At 41.7% G+C, this 21124-nt stretch overlaps 1 protein-coding gene across 4 annotated transcripts in view; it reads left to right on the top strand.

Moving 5' to 3' along the window:
* The first annotated feature begins 573 nt into the window (after nucleotides 1-573).
* The window catches only part of LOC143722097 (serine hydroxymethyltransferase, cytosolic-like), a 41716-nt gene continuing 21165 nt past the window's right edge, over nucleotides 574-21124 (top strand). The window contains exons 1-4 of one of the 4 annotated variants that reach the window (XM_077213275.1): nucleotides 579-658; nucleotides 1776-2046; nucleotides 2938-3000; nucleotides 17600-17697. In XM_077213275.1, the coding sequence (XP_077069390.1) occupies nucleotides 17611-17697 (87 nt within the window). In that variant the 5' untranslated portion in view covers nucleotides 579-658; nucleotides 1776-2046; nucleotides 2938-3000; nucleotides 17600-17610. Of the gene's footprint in view, nucleotides 659-1266; nucleotides 1644-1775; nucleotides 2047-2937; nucleotides 3001-17599; nucleotides 17698-21124 lie in introns of those variants that run through there. The other 3 variants (XM_077213274.1, XM_077213277.1, XM_077213276.1) reach the window with 3 other exon arrangements.

Here is a 21124-nt window from a genome sequence, read left to right as displayed (position 1 = left end):
TGCATGACACAATATCATGAAATATGCCAGTTTTTAGGGCACAGAATAACGTTTGTGATGATACCAGTTACGTTTAACAGTCACATAAGGATAATAAGCTATTCATTGTGGAGTGTGCATGGTGAAGTGAAAATCTTATCTTAGAAAAACACTTTTGCTGATATCTTCGGATCGGAGATGCGCCCGTTGTTCAAATTTCCCACGATCAAAGAGGACACTAATACACATGTGCTCATAAAAAATCACAACTTGTGCATGCTGCACACGCAAGTTATTTAAGGTGTCTCAACTGTACACACAGTCCACTACTGTGAGTTGATAGACGAGGTGCGCGTCTTTGTCGTGCAGGATTTGAGACGCCCGCACATGCATATAAAACAAAGCCATAAAGCGTAATTTTAAAGGAATAGTCAACTCTTTATAAAAGGCGGTTAGGCATTTTTTCCGTCATCACCGCGGGGCCTTCCCAGGTAAGCCCGTGCATTAATGCGGCCATGCCCACTACCGCCGGGGGGTGGAGCGGGGTGTGGGGGTGCGGATGTATATATAGAGCCTACCCAGAACGGGCATATTATTTTGACAGAAGTTGCTGAGCACGAATTCCAGCTCAAATCGACGCGCCTTAACGGTCATAAAGTGCAAGTCTGCATGATAAAATGTAAGTAGCTAAACTAAAAATGTCTTATTTGATAGCTGTTTTAGGATAGAACTGTTAAACGACAGAAAAAAATATTCAGGCTAATAAACTTTTTTCTAATTTCGCCATTTTGCGTTGAAAATAGGCTCATGATTCATGTAATAATTAGTCTATGTGAGGGGACAATAAACCTTAACGAAGTCGTTTTCATCATATTAGACATAAGATGTAGCTATAACGAATGTGCAGGCTATGTTGTAAATTAATCATAAAAAAGCCTTCCATAAATTAAGATAATGATTAATACAACATATAGACATGGCTAAATATCAATTAACCCTATGTCTACCTAGCCCACTTTCTACACTGACACAGAAGAACATGAAAAGACTAAGTCAAAGCTCAGCTTTAGGAGGGGAAGAGACAGGGCAAAATAAAGAAAGGGGGATGGAGATGAGGAGAGAGCAGGTATTGACAAATAATCTACTGTCCACTGACATGGTTTTAAAGCTATTTATTATCCACTTTTTGGCCTTGAAATGCACATAAGTAGGCCTATTTCAGAGACATCAAACTTTTCTCGGGGGAGCACCGTATAATATATAACTAAATTCCAGGACCTGTCACACAGTGGCAACGCGGTGAGGGCAGGGCAAGGACAGAGCTTTCAGACACGACATTCTTCTCTTCTGTAGGCTATAGATCTTTTGAGAAACTTTCTATCGCGTTATTTTAATAACAATTGTCAATAGCGTTTTTTGTAACATTGGATTGGATATTAAGGCGAGAGCGCGAATCTCTTCCCAGGCGGATTTATTTCACTATCGCACGCGCTTTCGAAATTCACTCTTCTCTCGCCCAGGCTATTCTGTGGTGCGTTACACGTACAACGACAACTAGCCTACTAACTGAATAATGCATCGTGTGAAGAAATCAAGTAGTCTTGACTGTTTCCCGAAACATATTGTCGCAAATTGGTCGTTCAACCACGTTGGATGTCACACAGGTGTTGGAGTAATAAGTTATTTTAATGAATATGTTTGAGATCGAATTAATGTAAAATGTTTTGCTATAAATTACGGACATGACACCTGAGGACTATTTCTCATTTTTCTCAGTTATTTTGCTTTTTTCCCAGATTCACGTTCGCACGCATGGGCGGAGGCCTACATGTGAAACCGAAATATATTTAAATTGTGCTTTTTTTAAAAGCAAAACTGCCAGGGGCGTAGGCCTATTTACCCAGTAGCACCTCAATGCCTACCAGAACGAGTAGCATCTGCCTGCAGACACGGAGGCTGCATTTTCAGGACCCCACTTCTAGGACCGCATTTCTAGGACCCTAGGTTTTTAGTGACAACGCCACCTATCGAATTAGAGGACCAGCGAAGATGAATGACATTCAGAGTGTGAGTATCAAATGCGAATCAATTTTTATTTGTTTAACTTTAAAAACAATTTTGATGCATTTCATTGGAAAGTTAACGTTGCCAACGTGCTGGTGATTTGCTAAACAGTCTTGAATGCATAGCCATCATATATTAGCCTCTAATGCTGGAAAATGAATTGTTAGCACGTTCATTTAACGGAACTGTTGCATGATAAGCCTGTGTTGACTTATTTACAGCACAATAAACTGTAGCATGTTTGTTCTGAAAGCTTGTTTATTACTCATTGTTTTTCCATTTTAATTCAGTTAAAATAATCTTAATGTTTTCACTGTCACCTGCTCACAGTCAGCCTGTTTAACGTTACCCACAATACATGTTATGTGTACGTCTCTTCATTTTGACATGGTTTTATAAAGTTGGTTGAGACATATGACATTTTAATAGTCAGACATATCCGAGAGGCCATTATAATAATTGAAATCCGACGTGTTAGATTGTGTCATTTACTACTGTACTCTATATGAAGTGCTATCAAGGACACAGCTCAGGGTAGGCAATAGTATGACAAAAGATAAATAAATAAATTGGTTAAGCACTAGGCTTAGGCCAAATTTATGTCTATTTATTTACATGAAATTAACTTAAAAATGTTTTTCAAGAAACGAGAGTGTTTCTAGAACCTTTGTTCCTTCCGAGAACATCAAAATCATTTTTTTTTTCAAATCTTTGAACAGTATGCAATAATTGTATTATGAAAATTAATTGGTATGGATATTGATATCATTATTTTTATCATTATCATTACTCTGTGGTAACTAAGATCTTTTAAATATGAAATTTAAAATTAGAGAGTAGAACATGTTCAACTAAATGTTCCTTATTTAAATCACTTCTCTTTCTCTCTCTTAGGAGTCAGTGATGATGTTGTCCATGTGTTTGTCCATCCATTGAAGTTCTGTCTATGTGGTTCAGGTCATGATCAAATTTGTTTTTTTGTGTGTTCAAGTTCAGTGGTTATATATTATTTTGTAAAATATTTTGTGTGTTCAATTTCAGTTTTTATATATTATTTTGTAAAATATTTTGTGTGTTCAATTTCAGTTATATATTATTTTGTAAAATATTTTGTGTGTTCAAGTTCAGGTGTTTTATATTATTTTGTAAAATACAAAATCTTAAATCTACCCCCAGAGTCATCCTTGTCTTCCCTCTGTACTTGAAAATGTGGTCCATAGTGACTGAAAAGACTATAAAATGATTCCTTGTTTATTTTACTTGAGTTATTATATGCTACTTAGACCCAATTTCTCAACATTCCTAGGAACCTGGTTTAATTGCAATAAAGAAAGTAGTATTTGGGTGTAATAAAACTTGAAAGAAAAAAAAACACTCTAATGTAGTTAAAACTGGGTGGAAATATTGCATTGGTGGCACTTTTTTCGGTCCTCCAAAACTAGGGTCCTGGAAATGCGTTCCTGGGACTGCGGTTCTCCGACTCGGTAGGTGGCGCTGTCACAAAAAACTAGGGTCTTAGAAATGCGGTCCTAGAAGTGGGGTCCTGAAAATGCAGCCTCCAGGACTGCAGACAGATAATATTGACCAGAACCGCGAAAGCATTTCTTCTTTATGTCATGCCGTTTTGTAAAGCCGGAAAGCTGTTTTTGAAAATTGCATTTCTTTGGTGCAGTTTTTTTTTGACTGACAAGTTGTATTTATTGTTTCATGTGCCATTGTGATAATAGGCTACGGCAGGTGTAGTAGCCTACTTTAACACACCCTTAAGTGTGCAAAACAGGTTTAACTGACAGGAGGATTTGTCGGGACGGTTGAAACAAGCATGTTATAATATTCAACTATCAAACACTCAATATGACTCAAGGAAGAAATGTAAGAAAATGAATTGTAAACTGATTTGTCTATGAGATTACGCATATAGCCTATTGTGCAACAGAACAAAAATGGTTAATATGAACCTTTACATTAGTGTTGTGCCTGAACGCGTTCATTGAACGACAGTTCATGAACTCGTTCATATTTTGGGCATATGTGAACTGAACGTAGGCTACTGTATTACTGCCTGATGAACTTTACTGTGAACTCGTTCATTCTGGTGTCTGTGAACGGCAGCACTCTCAATTTAACTTCGTTCAATAGGGCGCCAGATTTCTTGAGGCTTCCAGGCGAAAACCCGGCTAAAACACACCGCAAACAGGCCTTAATATGTAGCGGAAAAAACACCCAATCTGGGAACACCAGCCACCAGTGTCGCAACACCGCATGCGTAATCAAAACAAAAAGCAGCAAGGAGGCGTCGTATGATAATTTAAACGAGTTTTATGACAAGGTTGGTGAGGATAGGAAAAATATTACATTTCTGTGCAAACTTTGGCCACCGATAAAATAAGTGCTGTCTGTGGTTCTATGGCTGTGGCAATAATCTTGAAAAATAATAGCTCGCAGCAACATATGGAACAAAAGGAACTATGAACTAGTTCAAAATTTTAAAGTATGAACTATGAACTAAAACGTGTGAACTGAACTTTGAACTAGTTCAAGTAGAAAGTGAACTTTCCCAACACTGCTTGTCAGGTAGCCTATTGTTCATAAAAACAAGCATTAGATGAATAGTTGCGTTTAAACTGTTTCACTCCCACTCCCACCCCTGTGTTTCAATCAGCACAACTACTGTTCAAAGTACATTTTTACTTAAATCATTCTATATTTGTACCAAATAACTCATGATACTAAGAGAACACATATTTGAGTTGTTGATCACAAAAAGAAAAAAATCTACAGGCATGCAAACATGGTTATGTGTTTGATTTGGCTACTGTAGTAAAACCAATGTTTAGTGTTCATTTTGGGTTAATAGTTCTGTCGACAGATATTTGGCCACAATCGTTCAAAAAATACAAAAGTAACGGTGTTTATTGTTTATAATACACCAAAGCACAAACTACCGGTAAAGGTACGGGGCGTGACGTTTCCGGAAAACATGCACTGGGCGGTTAGCGAATCACAACACACTGGGCCAGCTAACCAATCTGAGCCCATTGCGTAGTTTTGAGGGACTGGCTTCATAGAACCCGGAAACCATCCGACCGTTTTTACAAGGAGGGACCATAGACAGTAAAAGAAATTGACACAGCGACCCCATTGATTTCAACGGAGAAGACTGAAGCCCGATTATTGCACTTCCTGTCTGATGGCCTAGCGACTGTGCAGGCTCAAACTGAGCTTGACGATAGTCTGATAGTTGTAAATCTTCAAGTAGCTGTGCCAAGACAAATCTGAATCACCTAATTCCTCAAACACGTTGTTGAAATATGTTGTCCTGTTAGTTTTGTGGACTCTCTATCTATGGGCTTCTCCCTTGACTTTATGCCTCTATGTCGCTACGATTGCCTCATAGACCGTAAAAGATTGCCTGCGAGCTTCTCCTCCTGTCTATACGTAATTTCTCAAAAATGCGATAAAGAGGTCCCGTGGTTATGACGCAATCGTTAGCCTAATTTTACAGAAACGGCTTCTACGGGGCCATAACGTAAGATACAAAGTAATTGAGCCTTTTATACATTGTCGTGTTTCTTTAGAAATAAATAATGGACAAATTAAAAATTTGAAAAATATATGAAAAATAATGCAGTTTTTAAAAAACGAAGCATGAGCACATGTTACCGTGCACCCCACAAACACAATCAATCCTTTGAAAAAATTCGTTTTACCACCCCTTTAAAAATCTCTATTACAGGTCATATGAGATTAAACCTACTTACTTCTCTCTTCTTCGCTTGTCTCTGCACTCAGATTTCAGTTTTTCTATAACAGCTGAAAAACATCAAATATTAATATAAAAAAGATATGGTTTTAGAATATATATATATATACACGCATATAATGCAGGCAAATTATGATGACTGATTTGTTTTCGTTTTAAGAATGAAAGTAGCCCTAGGCTTCAGTTTTTAAAATATTAGACACTGAATTATAGATGATGTCACCAGCCACCGACCTGCTCCACATTCACCCAAAAAAGGATGGTCTTCTATGAATTTGACCCGTCAGATTCCGTGACCCTATATAATTAATATCTGATCAATATGATTTATAAAATAGAAACGTGAGATGGTTACAGTTACGGCATCCTGCCCTGGTCATTCCCTGTACTCTCAGTCCCGTGCTCTCTCTCCTGAGTACTGAGTGTCTCATACTTCAGCTCAGTATGGATCGTTATGCTCTGATTGCATTCCACCTGTTCTGTATGAACTCTTGTCCCTAGGCTATATCTGGCTCATTAACTCGGCGTCCTGTGCGAAGTATTGTTTCACCCCGTGTTGCATGTCTGAGCCTTCTCTAGTTATCTTTGATTGTCTGTGTTACAGATTCAAGCCTGTTTATTTATTTTATTTATTTATTTATTTATTTGATATGGACATAACAACAGCATTGGACGAACCAGATACCTTGTTTTCAGTGTTATAGCAAAATTGCTAATTTGCAACACTTGTCCATAGGAGACAACACATGTCACCAATCACAACACAAAAAAGTAAAGTAAAAATAAATACAGTAGTAACAAAGATTAGCAATACAAAACATCACTATACATGTTATACAGCATTAGCATGTGTGCAGCTTTGACTTGACTTTAGCCACTGTTTTAGACCTCTATCGAAGCTGGGCATGTCTGTCTGCAATTTTAAGTCAGTGGGCAGAGAGTTCCATAGTCTTGTACCGTTATAAGAGAAACTTGACTGACCGATAGATTTCATACATTTTGGAAGAACACAGTCCCCACTGACTGAGGCTCTGGTGGATGGTCTAAGTGAACCTTGACGCCTACGAATGAGAGCAGAAAACAGTGGCGACACATTGCTGTTCAGACATTTAAAAACCAATTTCAAAATACTAAAATTTATAAAATTTTCAAAAGTAAAAAAATTATGTCTATGAATTATGTCACAATGATGCGATGTCACAGGTTTTCTATCAAAAACCTTTACCGCCTGCTTGTACTGTGAGACAACCGGCTTTAGTATTGACGGGGATGTTTGTGACCAAGATGTTACGCAGTAGGACAGATGTGGAAAAATCATTGCATGCATATATAACCGGGCGGCCTGAAAAGATAATTCCTTCCTAATAAAACGGAAACAGTTCAAATTATATTTAACCTTTTTACAAATGTTTTTGACTTGACTCTGAAATTTGAGATTGTTGTCAATAATTATCCCAAGATATTTAACCTCTTCTTCTTCTTGAATAATTTCATTGTTTATGCTTACTTCAAAAGTAGTATCTGAGGGTCGTTTTTTATTTGAGAAACAAATAGCAACAGTTTTCTTCACATTTAAGGTCAGGTGAGACAATTCAAACCACTTTGAGATATCTGTTAGGGCTAGTGTCAGCTTCTGCGCGGCTATGGCTGAGGTTCTAGCAGATAGATGGACAACTGTATCATCTGCATACAGCTGGCAGTTGACATCTTTGCAGCTATCAGGGAAATCATTGATGTACATTGTAAACAGCAACGGCCCCAGCACTGATCCCTGAGGAACCCCCATATTGTTAGGGCAAAGAGCTGACATCACCCCATTTACCTTTACGCACTGTTGTCTATCCTCAAGATATGATTTTAACCAAGCTAATGAACTAGGTGACATTTTGAAGAGCTGGAGTTTGTTAATAAGCACACTGTGATCCACTGTGTCGAAGGCCTTTTTCAAGTCCAAGAATACCGCACCAACTACTTGCCCTTTATCTAGAGACCCTTTAATCTTCTCTAGCAAGTAACAATTAGCTGTTTCAGTGCTGTATTTGCGCCTAAAACCAAACTGTTGAGGATGCAGCAGCTGGTTTGACTCTAGATGATCAATAAGTTGTTCTGCAATAACCTTCTCCAGGATTTTGGACACAACTGGTAAAATTGCAATAGGCCTATAATTATTGGGTGTATCCTTTTCCCCTGACTTGTGGATAGGTGTTATTACAGCGTGCTTCCAGCACTGTGGAAATGTACTTAATCGAATTGAGAGATTAACTAAATGCGTAATTGGTTGCAACAGACTGTCCTGATGTTTTTTGATCAGGGTTATACTTATATTGTGTATGTCTTTAGCTGCGGAGTCTTTCATATTTGTAATTATCTTTTTAACTCTATCAGAAGAGATTTCTTGAATTTTAAACAAGCTTGCATTAACTAAATTAACTTCTTCTACACATGTCACCTTATTGTTGAATTTATTTGCTAGTTCATAAACAGAGTCTATAAAAAAATTATTAAAAACACCCGCCATTGACTCACTATTATTAACAAGAGTACCATCAACTTTGATAGAATCTATTCTAACGTGTTTTTTCTTTGCAGGGTTGGTTAAGTAGTTTATGTGTTGCCATAGTTTACGACTACTACCATTAGCCTCTTCTATCTTTTTAGTAAAATAATCAATTTTAGCTTTACGCAGATTGCTTAAAACTTGATTTCTAAGTGTAGTATAAATTAGATGATCCGTACAATTTCTAGTTTTCAAAGATGTTTTACGTGCGTTATCACGTTTTTTCATAATGTGCCAAATATCACCATTAAACCATGGAAGAGAGTATTTCTTTGATTTGCTCGTCCATGTTTTAGTATACTTTTTTATCGTGTTACTTATTGTAGTGACAAAGATATTAGCACTTTGATTCACATTGGACTCTTTCATAACATTATCCCAATTTATTTGATTCAGTTCTTCTTCAAAGTTATTTTGTTTTGCTTTTGGAATTCCTATTTTCTGTATTTTTGTTTCTTGGTTGTAGTAAGTCAATCGTTTTTTACCCAGTTTCCTAACAATTAAGGTCATGTTATGATCCGAGAGTCCAGTGATAAGGTTATACGTTTTTGTTATTCTTTCAGGCCTGTTTGAAAAAATTAAATCAATCAGCGTTTTACTACTTCTAGTGATTCTAGTAGGTTTGTCTATGAGCTGTTTATACTTAAATTTATCTACTAGAGCTTTTAATTTCTTTTTACTATTTTTTTCTATCCAGTTAATGTTAAAATCACCCAGTATTAGGCTTTCAGAGCAGTCCATGTTTGAGAGAAAACTCTTAAATTCATTATAGAAATTCACACTATGTGAGGGTGAATTGTATAAAACACATAAATTGAATTTCATTGTTGTTGACAAAGTGATTCGTAATACAAGGCACTCCAGTTTCACATTAATTGCAACCTCTTCACATTTAAGTTGATCTCTAATATATATTAACACCCCCCCACCCCTTCCTTGTTCCCGATCTTTTCTAAAGCACTTATAGCCAGGTATATTAACCAGATTTGTTGGAGTACTTTGATTTAACCAACTTTCAGAAACACATAAAAAGTCCAAATTCGATTCGGTTAATAAGTTGTGTAATTGGTCTATTTTTGGTAGAATACTTCTAACATTGAGATGTCCACCTAGTAGTCCTTTAGGTTTCGTTTGTGGATTCCATATAACCTGCGCATGATTTACAGTCTGAAAAAACTTGAGCTGCCTCTGTTTCACTATCGCGCAATTTGAAGTTTTGACCTTTACAGGACACCGTCTTTGTGTATTTTTCGCATAGCGCGTTGTTCGGTCCCCGACGATATGACCATCGGACAGGCCGAGACTTACTGGCGTTGCGAAACGAACGGTGTCTAACGATCCCCCCGACAACTCCGTTACCTCAGGGAACGTTAGATGGTATGGACCGACACACGTTTCCTCGCTCGAAGTTTGTGCAGCTAGTTGCCGCCTCACAGAGGCAGTTACCCCAGCTAATCGAACCGGCTCGCAGATTAACTCACTAGACCTCGCCCAGCAGGATCCCGCCACAGCAGCAGGCGAAACTCGATCAACCGCCGCAACGGCCTCCTGCAGGCACGATGGACTCCTGTGCGACAGAGGATTCCAATCCTGGAATGCATACCCGTCCAAGTAACCAGTTGACGGGGGTATCCCACACAATAGCGAGGGCAGTGCAGCGCAGCCGGTAAACTCGCCGCTACTCCTTGTTGGATCTGTCCAATCGGTGACCACATCCACGTCGATCATTGGTCCCGCCGCTCTCACCGGAGAAATGGAAAAATCGGGGTGAGTGTTTAGCTCAGATGTATGGCATAAAGTAAAAGTGCGTACCTGTGAATTTCCTACAGTGCTCTTGCTATGGTTTAATGCGATGGCACAAGGACTATCCAGCATTGAACCAGTTGTCGGACCGGGGCATTGGTGGATGTCCCCGGATAACAGAAGACAGATGGTAATTATTAGCGCAAGGCTCTGGTGCGGTTTTAATACCGATTTTGTGGGTTTCCTTACTTTGCTGTACAAATGCGGGTAAATGAAAGTAGTTGCCAGGACGTTTCTTCCGAATCCAAAATGTTTGGCGGCTTTGGTTGTTACAATGTCTAAATCCTTCAGAGTTTGACGAGTCTCCGTGTGAAAAAAGTTGTTTGTTAGAAGTGCATACACAAAGAGTACTGCAACTACACCTGCCACACCCGGCGCCGCCATCTTGTCAGCAAGGATGTGCACAGCTTTGACCCCAATGGTTACTAACCATTCTGACTGTCTGCAGCCTGCCTAGCGATCTGTGCCTGTTCCCGGACTCTGACTCTCGCCGTCCGCCCTGAACCTAGCCTGTCCCCGGCTTTCCTGCCGTCTGCTGCCCGTCCTGTATCAAGCCTGACTTCGACCGTGAGTTTTTCCACAGCCCTGGGCCCCAGACTGGACCTTTCAAGTTTATCTGCCTTGTGTTCACCTTTTCTGAAACGCTTTATGTTTGCTTGAAGTCAGTCAATTAAATTGTTGCAAATGGATCTGCCTGATATGTCTGATTCGTCACAGAATACTTCGCCAAACGAGGATCCAGCGACTATGACTGTTCTGTCGGCCGTTATCACTGTCCAAGCCTCTCAGCTGGCTGCCCATCACCACCAGTTGTCCCGTTTGACCACTCTCACGGAGGAATTAATTTCAGCGGTACGAGCCCTGCAAAAGTCTACCGCGGAACCCGCGGCCGCTGCAATGCCCACCGCGACGGCTCTTCCTCCAGACTCATTTAATGCTGCAAGCCCTAATCCTCACCTCGCGCGTCCTGAGAGATACGAGGGTGACCCAGGTAAATGCAAGGGCTTTATTATACAATGTTCTCTGTATCTCGCCCAGCAGACCTCTCTACATGCCACAGATGCAAGCAAAATCGCCTTTGTATGTTCATTACTCACCGGACGTGCGTTGGAGTGGATCACCGCGGTCTGGAGATTGGATGGGTCCGCTTTCTCTTCTTATGGAGAATTTCTGGAACGTTTCCAAGCTGTCTTTGAACATGCCAAGGAGGGGAAAGGAGCAGAGGATCTTCTCTTGGAACTCTCACAGGGGAAATCACCCGCCTCGGAGTACGCGCTCAAATTCCGAACTCTCGCAGCCCAAACCAACTGGACGGAGAACGCTCTCAAAGTGGTTTTCCGGAGGGGTCTCAGCCACGAATTACAAGCGGAGCTGGCCTGTCGCGACGAGGGAAAGGATTTAGATCAGTTCGTTCATCTCACCATCCAGATTGACAACTTGATGCGCTCACGTCGCGCCGGTCTCGAGCGCTTCGCGTGTCATCACCGCACCACGTGCTTCTAATTCTTCTGCTGACGCCTACGAGCCCATGCAAATCAACGCCTCACACATATCCGAGGAGGAGAGGGAGCGCCGCAGGACCCTGAAATTATGCCTGTATTGTGGAGGTTCAGGTCACTTTCGTCTGCACTGCCCTCTACGACCTGCTCTCAAGGATAAAACCTCGGTGAGTCTGACCCTTGACTGTTTAAATCCTCTTACCTGTATATCAGTGCCTCTTGAATTCACTGTAAATGGTCAAATTGTCAATACTTTAACCGTAGTTGACTCAGGGGCAGCTGGGAATTTTATGTCTAAAGCTTTTGCTCAGGCTCACGAGATAGCTCTAATTCCTTGCACGTCTCCACTTTCAGTTGAAGCTGTCGACGGACGCCCACTCGGCACAGGTCGCATCACACACATGACACAGGAGCTTCACATGCGTACTGGTCTGCTTCATCATGAGAAAATCCAGTTCTTAGTTCTCCAAGCTCCTCACACTCCGGTAATTCTGGGCTTACCCTGGCTAAGGAAACACAACCCTCATTTGCAGTGGACTACTGGACAGATAGTCAGCTGGGGAAAGAGCTGTTTTTCAAGGTGTCTGTCTGCCGTCAAACCCTTAACGGTCCAAAGTATCTCCGAGCCCCGAGATGACTCCGTGCTATCCCGTCTACCAGCCGTGTACCACTATCTAGCCGAGGCCTTCAGTAAGGACAAAGCTACCAAGTTACCACCTCATCGAGAATATGACTGTGCCATTGATCTCTTACCTAATTCCACACCACCCAGAGGCCGCATCTTCCCACTGTCCCAACCTGAGACCGAAGCCATGCAGAAGTACATAGAAGAGGAGCTCGCAAAGGGGTTAATTCGTCATTCCACTTCTCCTATGTCGGCAGGTTTCTTTTTCGTTAAAAAGAAAGATTGGGGACTGCGACCCTGTATCGACTATAGATCACTAAATGAATGCACAGTTAAGTTCCGTTACCCGCTGCCACTGGTACCTGCCGCTCTAGAGCTTCTTCGTACGGCCAAATATTATACCAAGCTGGACCTTCGCTCTGCCTATAACCTGGTTCGAATCCGAGAGGGGGACGAATGGAAGACTGCTTTCTCCACAAGCACTGGGCACTATGAATATCTCGTTATGCCTTTCGGGCTTTCAAACGGTCCAGCTGTCTTTCAATCCTTCGTCAACGATGTTTTCCGTGATCTGCTCCACCGAAGTGTAATCGTCTACATAGACGACATACTGATCTATTCCGACACCCAAGAAGCCCAAATCCAGCATGTCCAAGCTGTACTTCAAAGGCTCATCCAGTTCCAACTCTACGCCAAGATAGAGAAATGTGACTTCCATCAGACTTCCACAACCTTTCTGGGATACATCATCAGCCCAGAGGGCGTGGCCATGAATGAGAATAAGGTAAAAGCAGTCGTAGACTGGCACCAACCCGCCACTTTAAAGGAGTTGCAGCGTTTCCTGGGCTTCGCTAATTTCTACCGTCGTTTCATCAGAGGATTCAGCTCTGTAGCGGCCCCTTTGACAGCTCTGGTTCGGAAAGGCACGAAGCGACTTGCTTGGAACGAAGATGCTTCCCGGGCTTTCAAGCAACTCAAAGACAGTTTCACTTCTGCTCCCATTTTGCACCATCCTAACCCTGAGCTGTCCTTCGTGGTGGAGGTGGATGTTGCGCACACCGGACTAGGAGCGGTGCTTTCTCAACGTCAGGGCGATCCTCCCAAGCTGTATCCCTGCGCTTTCTACTCCAGGAAGCTGAGTTCTGCGGAGAGAAATTATGACGTCGGAGACCGCGAACTGTTATCTATGAAGTCAGCATTCGAAGAGTGGCGCCACTGGCTCAAGGGAGCTACTCACCCGTTCTCAGTTTACACAGACCACAAGAATCTGGAGAACCTTCGTACTGCCAAGAGACTGAACGCACGTCAAGCCAGATGGTCTCAATTCTTTTCCTGGTTTCACTTCACGGTTACTTACCGTCCCGGCTCAAAGAATATCAAGGCTGACTCTTTGTCTCGTCAATTCGATTCCGAAGCAGATGTTCCGGCTCCAGAACCTATTATCTGCCCTGATCTCGTTCTCGGACCTGTTCAGTGGGACATTGAGACCGAGTGCGCACAGGCCAATGCTGACATCGAGATACCTTCTGTCTGCCCTACTGGAAGAATCTTTGTGCCAGAAACACTTCGTGACAAGGTGTTAAACCACGTGCATGCCCTTCCCTGTTCCGGGCATCCCGGAATCACAGCCACGACCCAGCTCCTTCAAAACCGGTACTGGTGGCCCACGCTCACCCGAAACACGAGGGAATTTATTCGCCACTGTAGGGTCTGTAACACCCAAAAATCCTCTTGTCTGCTACCAGCGGGTCTTCAACCTCTGCCTATTCTCCAACGGCCTTGGTCTCACATTGCTGTAGACTTTATCACGGATCTGCCTCCCTCAGAGGGTTACACCACCATTCTCACCGTCATTGATCGCTTCTATGAAGCATGCCCGCTCATTCCGCTCACCAAGCTACCCACAGCTCTGCAGACGGCAGATAATCTGTGTAACTATGTCTTTCGGTTCTACGGGTTACCAGAAGATATTGTGTCTGACAGAGGACCTCAGTTTACTTCCCGCTTCTGGAAGGCCTTCTGTGAGAGACTAGATCAACGTGAGTCTCACATCTGGGTATCACCCCCAGGCCAACGGGCAAGTTGAACGTCTCAACCAGGAGATTTCCCGTTTCCTTCGTTCCTATTGCCATAGTCATCAGGAGGATTGGTATCGTTACCTCATGTGGGCCGAGTATGCGCAGAATTCCATTCGCAAGCACTCTACAGGGATGACTCCTTTCCAATGCGTCCTCGGTTTTCAGCCGCCACTGTTCCCCTGGTCTGGTGAACCCACTAGTGTTCCTACTGTGGATGATTGGCTCAGGCGAAGTGAAGAGACCTGGAACTTGGCCCATACTCACCTCCAGCGTGCTATAAGACGTAGCAAGGAGAAGGCGGACCGTCATCGCAGGCCAGGACCTGTTTACCAACCCGGCCAGTGGGTGTGGCTATCCACACGAGATCTAAGTCTCAGACTGCCCTGCAAGAAACTCAGTCCGAGATTCTTGGGTCCATTCAAGATCATCTGTCAAATAACCCCTATATCGTTTCGCCTTGATTTGCCCAGACACATGCGCATCTCGCCAACGTTTCACGTCTCCCTGCTCAAACCGGCCTCTGTTCGTTCTGTAGAGAGGAGAGAGGATTCGGAGGATGCTGCTACCCAACCTATTCTATTAGAGGGTGAGGAGACTTATCAAGTACGTTGTCTACTGGACTCTAGACGTCGCGGTGGGCATCTTCAGTACTTGGTAGATTGGGAGGGCTTTGGCCCAGAGGAACGTTCCTGGGTCAACGGCAATGACATACTGGACCCATCACTTACTCAAGATTTTCACAGCAATCACCCTGATAGACCGGCCCCTCGACCTCGTGAAAGACCTCGCCGTCGTCAGTTCCCTCGCGCCAGGAGGTGCTCGCAGGGAGGGGGCTCTGTTACGGCGTCCTGCCCTGGTCATTCCCTGTACTCTCAGTCCCGTGCTCTCACTCCTGAGTACTGAGTGTCTCATACTTCAGCTCAGTATGGATCATTATGCTCTGATTGCATTCCACCTGTTCTGTATGAACTCTTGTCCCTAAGCTATATCTGCCTCATTAACTCGGCGTCTTGTGCGAAGTATTGTTTCACCCCGTGTTGCATGTCCGAGCCTTCTCTAGTTATCTCTGATTGTCTGTTACCGATTCAAGCCTGTTACTAACCATTCTGACTCTCTGCAGCCTGCCTAGCGATCTGTGCCTGTTCCCGGACTCTGACTCTCGCCGTCCGCCCTGAACCTAGCCTGTCCCCGGCTTTCCTGCCGTCTGCTGCCCGTCCTGTATCAAGCCTGACTTCGACCCTGAGTTTTTCCACCGCCCTGGGCCCCAGACTGGACCTTTCAAGTTTATCTGCCTTGTGTTCACCTTTTCTGAAACGCTTTATGTTTGCTTGAAGTCAGTCAATTAAATTGTTGCAAATGGATCTGCCTGATATGTCTGATTCGTCACAGTTACACATCAAATGAGTCACTTTATTGAACATTACAGTCAGTTATGAAGAAATTAAGAGCGGCCACATTTTTCGGTGGCTATGAATTTGACCTGTCAAATTCTGTGATCTCAGAGTAATAGGCCTATGCATTTGTAAGGAAAAACTGTAGGATCTCCAACATTATTGGGTAATTATAGTTAATAGTAATAAGAATAAAGGTAAGCATATGTGTATCAGACAATGAGAATATTTAATACAAAACGAAACCATCATTAACAGTCCAGCATCAGACAACAACAGCTCAGCATAATGTTCACACAAAACGGGTTTCGACTCCTGATAAGGCAGAAAATTCTCCCAGACGGTCCAACAACGCACTGGTTCTATCACCTGCAGACGTATAATAATCTTCGGAAACACTACCATTTCTCTGTTCACGCTCCCCTTCATCTGCCAGTAAATTTAACACTCGTATCAGCTCTGCCGCCGCCATGTTTCCTTCCAACACCTCAAAACACTTTACATATATAGCCTATGTTTACCTCTTGCCGACCCCCGCCTTGATGCAGTGATTGAGTGGGCGGGACGGGGTGGGGACGTGATCGGATCGGAATGCATTTTCATTTCGCACATTGAATTTTGCTACATTCATTGCGGGACATTTAATGAACATGTAATTGCAAGTGTCTTAACTGTGAGGGAAAATGCAATTAAGAAAAAAAACAAATGATCATTAAATTAAATTTTGCTACAGTTTTTGCTTGAACATGTTAAACACATCTAATTTCTTTAATACATTTTAATTTTGCAACTTATAAAGCGTTAAAATATGTATTCTATTTACATATTAAAACTAGTGTATGAAATGGCAAATGTAAATTATATAATTGATTTTTCATTTTCATTTTGCACCAACGTTGCACAAATGAAATGGAAAATGCAAATTAAAATACAGAAATGCATTGCCATTTTACATATTGCATTGTCATTTTGCGTTGTCATTTTGCATATTACATTTCAAATTGAATATTGCTACTCATATACTTCCATATGTTACGTCAGATGGTGGGGGAAGGGTGCATTGTTTTAATTGAGTAAACTTACTCAATTTCTTATGTATATGTTAAAGGACAATATATGCAAAAATGAACCTAGGGCTAAATAACACATTATCATGAAAACGCATACCAGCGAAAGCGGGTTTGCTATGTTTTGCTTGCTAGGGATGTGGACTACACGAAAATCATATGGTTGTTTTCTTAAAGGACAATTCCAGCCAAAAATTTACCTAGGGCTAAATAACACATGGGTACCGAGTCGACCGTTCTCTGGGGTGCGTTTTCATGCTAATCGAATGTACACAGTTTTTTAGTTTAACCACAGATTAGCTTATAAAGCTAGTGTATGGGGCATTGAATGAGTAAAAATAAAAATCGCTAGTTAATACCACTAATAAGGCTCAAAATAGCCCCACAATTACACACATAATTAGGGTCTCTACTTGCAAACCGAAGCATTGAGAACTTTGTAAGTATACAGACAGTTTAATTAGAAGATACTTTATAAAAACAGCACACTTCGCGTATACAAGCAGGATCCATCTTTGGAAAACAGTCTCGACCAGCTGAACCACGAACGCTGTGCTATGTTCTTGTTAGTGGTATTAACTAGCGATTTTTATTTTTACTTATTCGATGCCCCATACACTAGCATTATAAGATAATCTGTAGTTAAACTAAAACTAACGTTAAAACTGGGTACAAGTATATTAATGCTTCTATTACAAATTATGTAACCCACTATATACTGGATTTTTGCATATGGGTCTTCTCACATTTAACAGTAATTTTTTTTTCTTTAGAGTAATCAACTATGGCTCAGCTCAACTGGCATAATAATAACACATGGGAATCCCATAACAAGATGATGCTGGAGCCTCTCAGCACAAATGATCCTGAGGTAAGTGTCTGAATTTAAAAAATACAAGCCAATAAAATAACCAAATTTTGTTTAAAGTAACACACAAAAATTGGACAGAAATTAGGCAGATATTAAAATAATACTAAATATCATTGTATTAAAATCAATATATTATTCTTTATTCAGTTCTATGCAACAGCATCAGATTTAATAGATTTGTTTTTGACAAATTATAAAAAATAAAGTATAGACTTAGAAAGATATTATCAGAGAATGTAAAGTTGCAAAACATGCGGCACGAGAATGGAACCTGATCGCTGAACACCGAGAGGAGAGGAGGGGCATCCCTAATATATATATATATATATATATATATATATATATATATATATATATATATATATATATAATTTGTCAAAAACAAATATATTAAATCTGATGCTGTTGCATAGAACTGAATAAAGAATAATATATTGATTTTAATACATTGATGGATCCGAGACTAACTGAAGGAGGTGGTCTGAGTTCGGTTGCACTTAAACTGTGATTCGCGTGAATGTGAAAGCAACATGGACTCGGGTGCGCAGGATGAAAAATAACCTGCGCATTCGTTTTAGCCAATTACAATGTTCAGTAAAACACATGTAAGGGATGGTAGTGTTGACGATTTACCTTGGATAGGAGCGAGAGTGAGTCTGCAGTGTATTCGCGCATAGCCCGTGCGAATCAGGGCAACAGATCAATGGCAATACACTGTCTCTAAAGATTCAGTTTGCAACAAGAGAAAAGAGGCCACCTTCATGCAACACACATACAGTAAACCCAAGTGCCGTTTACTCTGCTGCGCATAATAGCACCAAATAAATAAAATACACACTATATTGACACGGGTTCTGTTTTCTATCGAACGCTGTGCATGTTTGTGATGATGTGAAATGCACGCAAATGCACCAGGGTTAGATAGAATCAAGTTGAGTGTGAAACAATGCCAATGCTTCGGGGGGAGGAGGGAACAATCGCACTTTAGCTGCAGCAAATGTGCTTGGTGTAAAAACGCTCTCAGAGGAAAGTCTCAGTCTCTCTCCTGGTTTGGAACTCTCTGGGTTCTTATATACTGCTCCACTTACACCTTAACGAGCTGGAACACAAATCAGGTGACACTCCCAAAACCTTTCAGTGGACAGTGGGAGGAGCAACAGGGAAGCACAAACAAAGAGAATACAGAGACAAGCACACTAAATCTTTTACACCAGAAATAGAAAACACATAAGTCCCTATGGACGTAACAATATATATAGAAAAAGCCTCAAGACCAGAGTTCTTCAATCCTGCTCCTGGAGGGCCGCTGTCCTGCAGAGTTCAGTTCCAACCCTAATCAAACACACCTGAATCAACTCATCAAGCTCTTCAGGATCGATTGAATATACAAATGCAGGTTTGCTAAAGCAGGTAGGAACTAAACTCTGCAGGACAGTGGCCCTCCAGGAGCCGGAATTGAAGACCTCTGCTCAAGACTATATTATTTTGAAAGCATGCAGTGTACCATGAGTGATATTGTGAAATGTGTCTCCTAGAATAGGATCTGCCCTGTGACTGACAGCTGTAGCACATTTATGCTTGACTCAATTAAAATGACTTGTGTCATTGCTTATCTGTTTACAGCATTGATGTTTTATTAACAAAGTTCGGGAGAAACACGTTCAAATTAATCAATAATTAAAAATTAAACTTTCATATATTTTAGATTCATTGCACACCAATTGAAATATTTCAGGTCTTTTATTGTTTTAATACTGATGATTTTGGCATACAGGTCATGTCATAAACGAGCTATTAACCTAATCATTTGAATCAACTAATTAACTCTAAACACCTGCAAAAGATTCCTGAGGCTTTTAAAAACTCCCAGCCTGTTTCATTACTCAAAACCGCAATCATGGGTAAGACTGCCGACCTGACTGCTGTCCAGAAGGCCATAATTGACACCCTCAAGCAAGAGGGTAAGACACAGAAAGACATTTCTGAACAAATAAGCTGTTCTCAGAGTGCTGTATCAAGGCACCTCAGTGGGAAGTCTGTGGGAAGGAAAAAGTGTGGCAAAAAACGCTTCACAACGAGAAGAGTTGACTGGACCCTGAGGAAGATTGTGGAGAAGGAACGATTCCAGACCTTGGGGGACCTGCGGAAGCAGTGGACTGAGTCTGGAGTAGACTCATCCAGAGCCACCGTGCACAGGCATATGCAGGAAATGGGCTACAGGTGCTGCATTCCCCAGGTCAAGCCACTTATGAACCAGAATCAGCGGCAGAAGCGCCTGACCTGGGCTACAGAGAAGCAGCACTGGACTGTTGCTCAGTGGTCCAAAGTACTTTTTACGGATGAAAGCAAATTTTGCATGTCATTCGGAAATCAAGGTGCCAGAGTCTGGAGGAAGACTGGGGAGAAGGAAATGCCTGAAGTCCAGTGTCAAGTACCCACAGTCAGTGATGGTCTGTGGTGCCATGTCAGCTGCTGGTGTTGGTCCACTGTGTTTTATCAAGGGCAGGGTCAATGCAGCTAGCTATCAGGAGATTTTGGAGCACTTCATTTCTTCCATCTGCTGAAAAGCTTTATGGAGATGAAGATTTCATTTTTCAGCACGACCTGGCACCTGCTTACAGTGCCAAAACCACTGGTAAATGGTTTACTGACCATGGTATTACTGTGCTCAATTGGCCTGCCATAGAGAATCTGTGGGATATTGTGAAGAGAAAGTTGAGAGACGCAAGACCCAACACTCTGGATGAGCTTAAGGCCGCTATCGAAGCATCCTGGGCCTCCATAACACCTCAGCAGTGCCACAGGCTGATTGCCTCCATGCCATGCCGCACTGAAGCAGTCATTTCTGCAAAAGGATTCCTGACCAAGTATTGAGTGCATAACTGAAAATAATTATTTGAAGGTTGACTTTTTTTGTATTAAAAACACTTCTTTTATTGGTCGGATGAAATATGCAAATTTTTTTAGATAGGAATTTTGGGTTTTCATGAGCTATATGCCAAAATCATCAGTATTAAAACAATAAAAGACCTGAAATATTTCAGTTGCTGTGCAATGAATCTAAAATATATGAAAGTTTAATTTTTTTCATTACATTATGGAAAATAATGGACTTTATCACAATATGCTAATTTTTTGAGAAGGACCTGTATACATAGGTGACTCACCTATGTTCCTCGACGGTTTTCCGCATTGGACCAGCCCAATAGCCGCTATGTCAGAGATTGAATGACGAGTCCCTCTACTCCCAGAATACTCCGCTGCACTCTGGCAATCCAAGGAGCACCAACACTTCACCACACTCCATTGCATGGTCGCCAGCCCATCCATTCCGATCTCCACACCCCAAGACACCTAGACCTGCCATCACCTCCACCGGAGAGACACCCACCATCTTCTTCTGTGTCTTCCTCTGCGTCTTCATACA

This window comes from Siphateles boraxobius, unplaced genomic scaffold, assembly GCF_051911475.1.
Source record: "Siphateles boraxobius isolate OS27281-9 unplaced genomic scaffold, OSU_SipBor_1 66, whole genome shotgun sequence".
NCBI classification, from domain to species: domain Eukaryota; kingdom Metazoa; phylum Chordata; class Actinopteri; order Cypriniformes; family Leuciscidae; genus Siphateles; species Siphateles boraxobius.
Note: the sequence above shows the minus strand (reverse complement) of the source record. Positions and strands in the feature narration are given on the sequence as shown.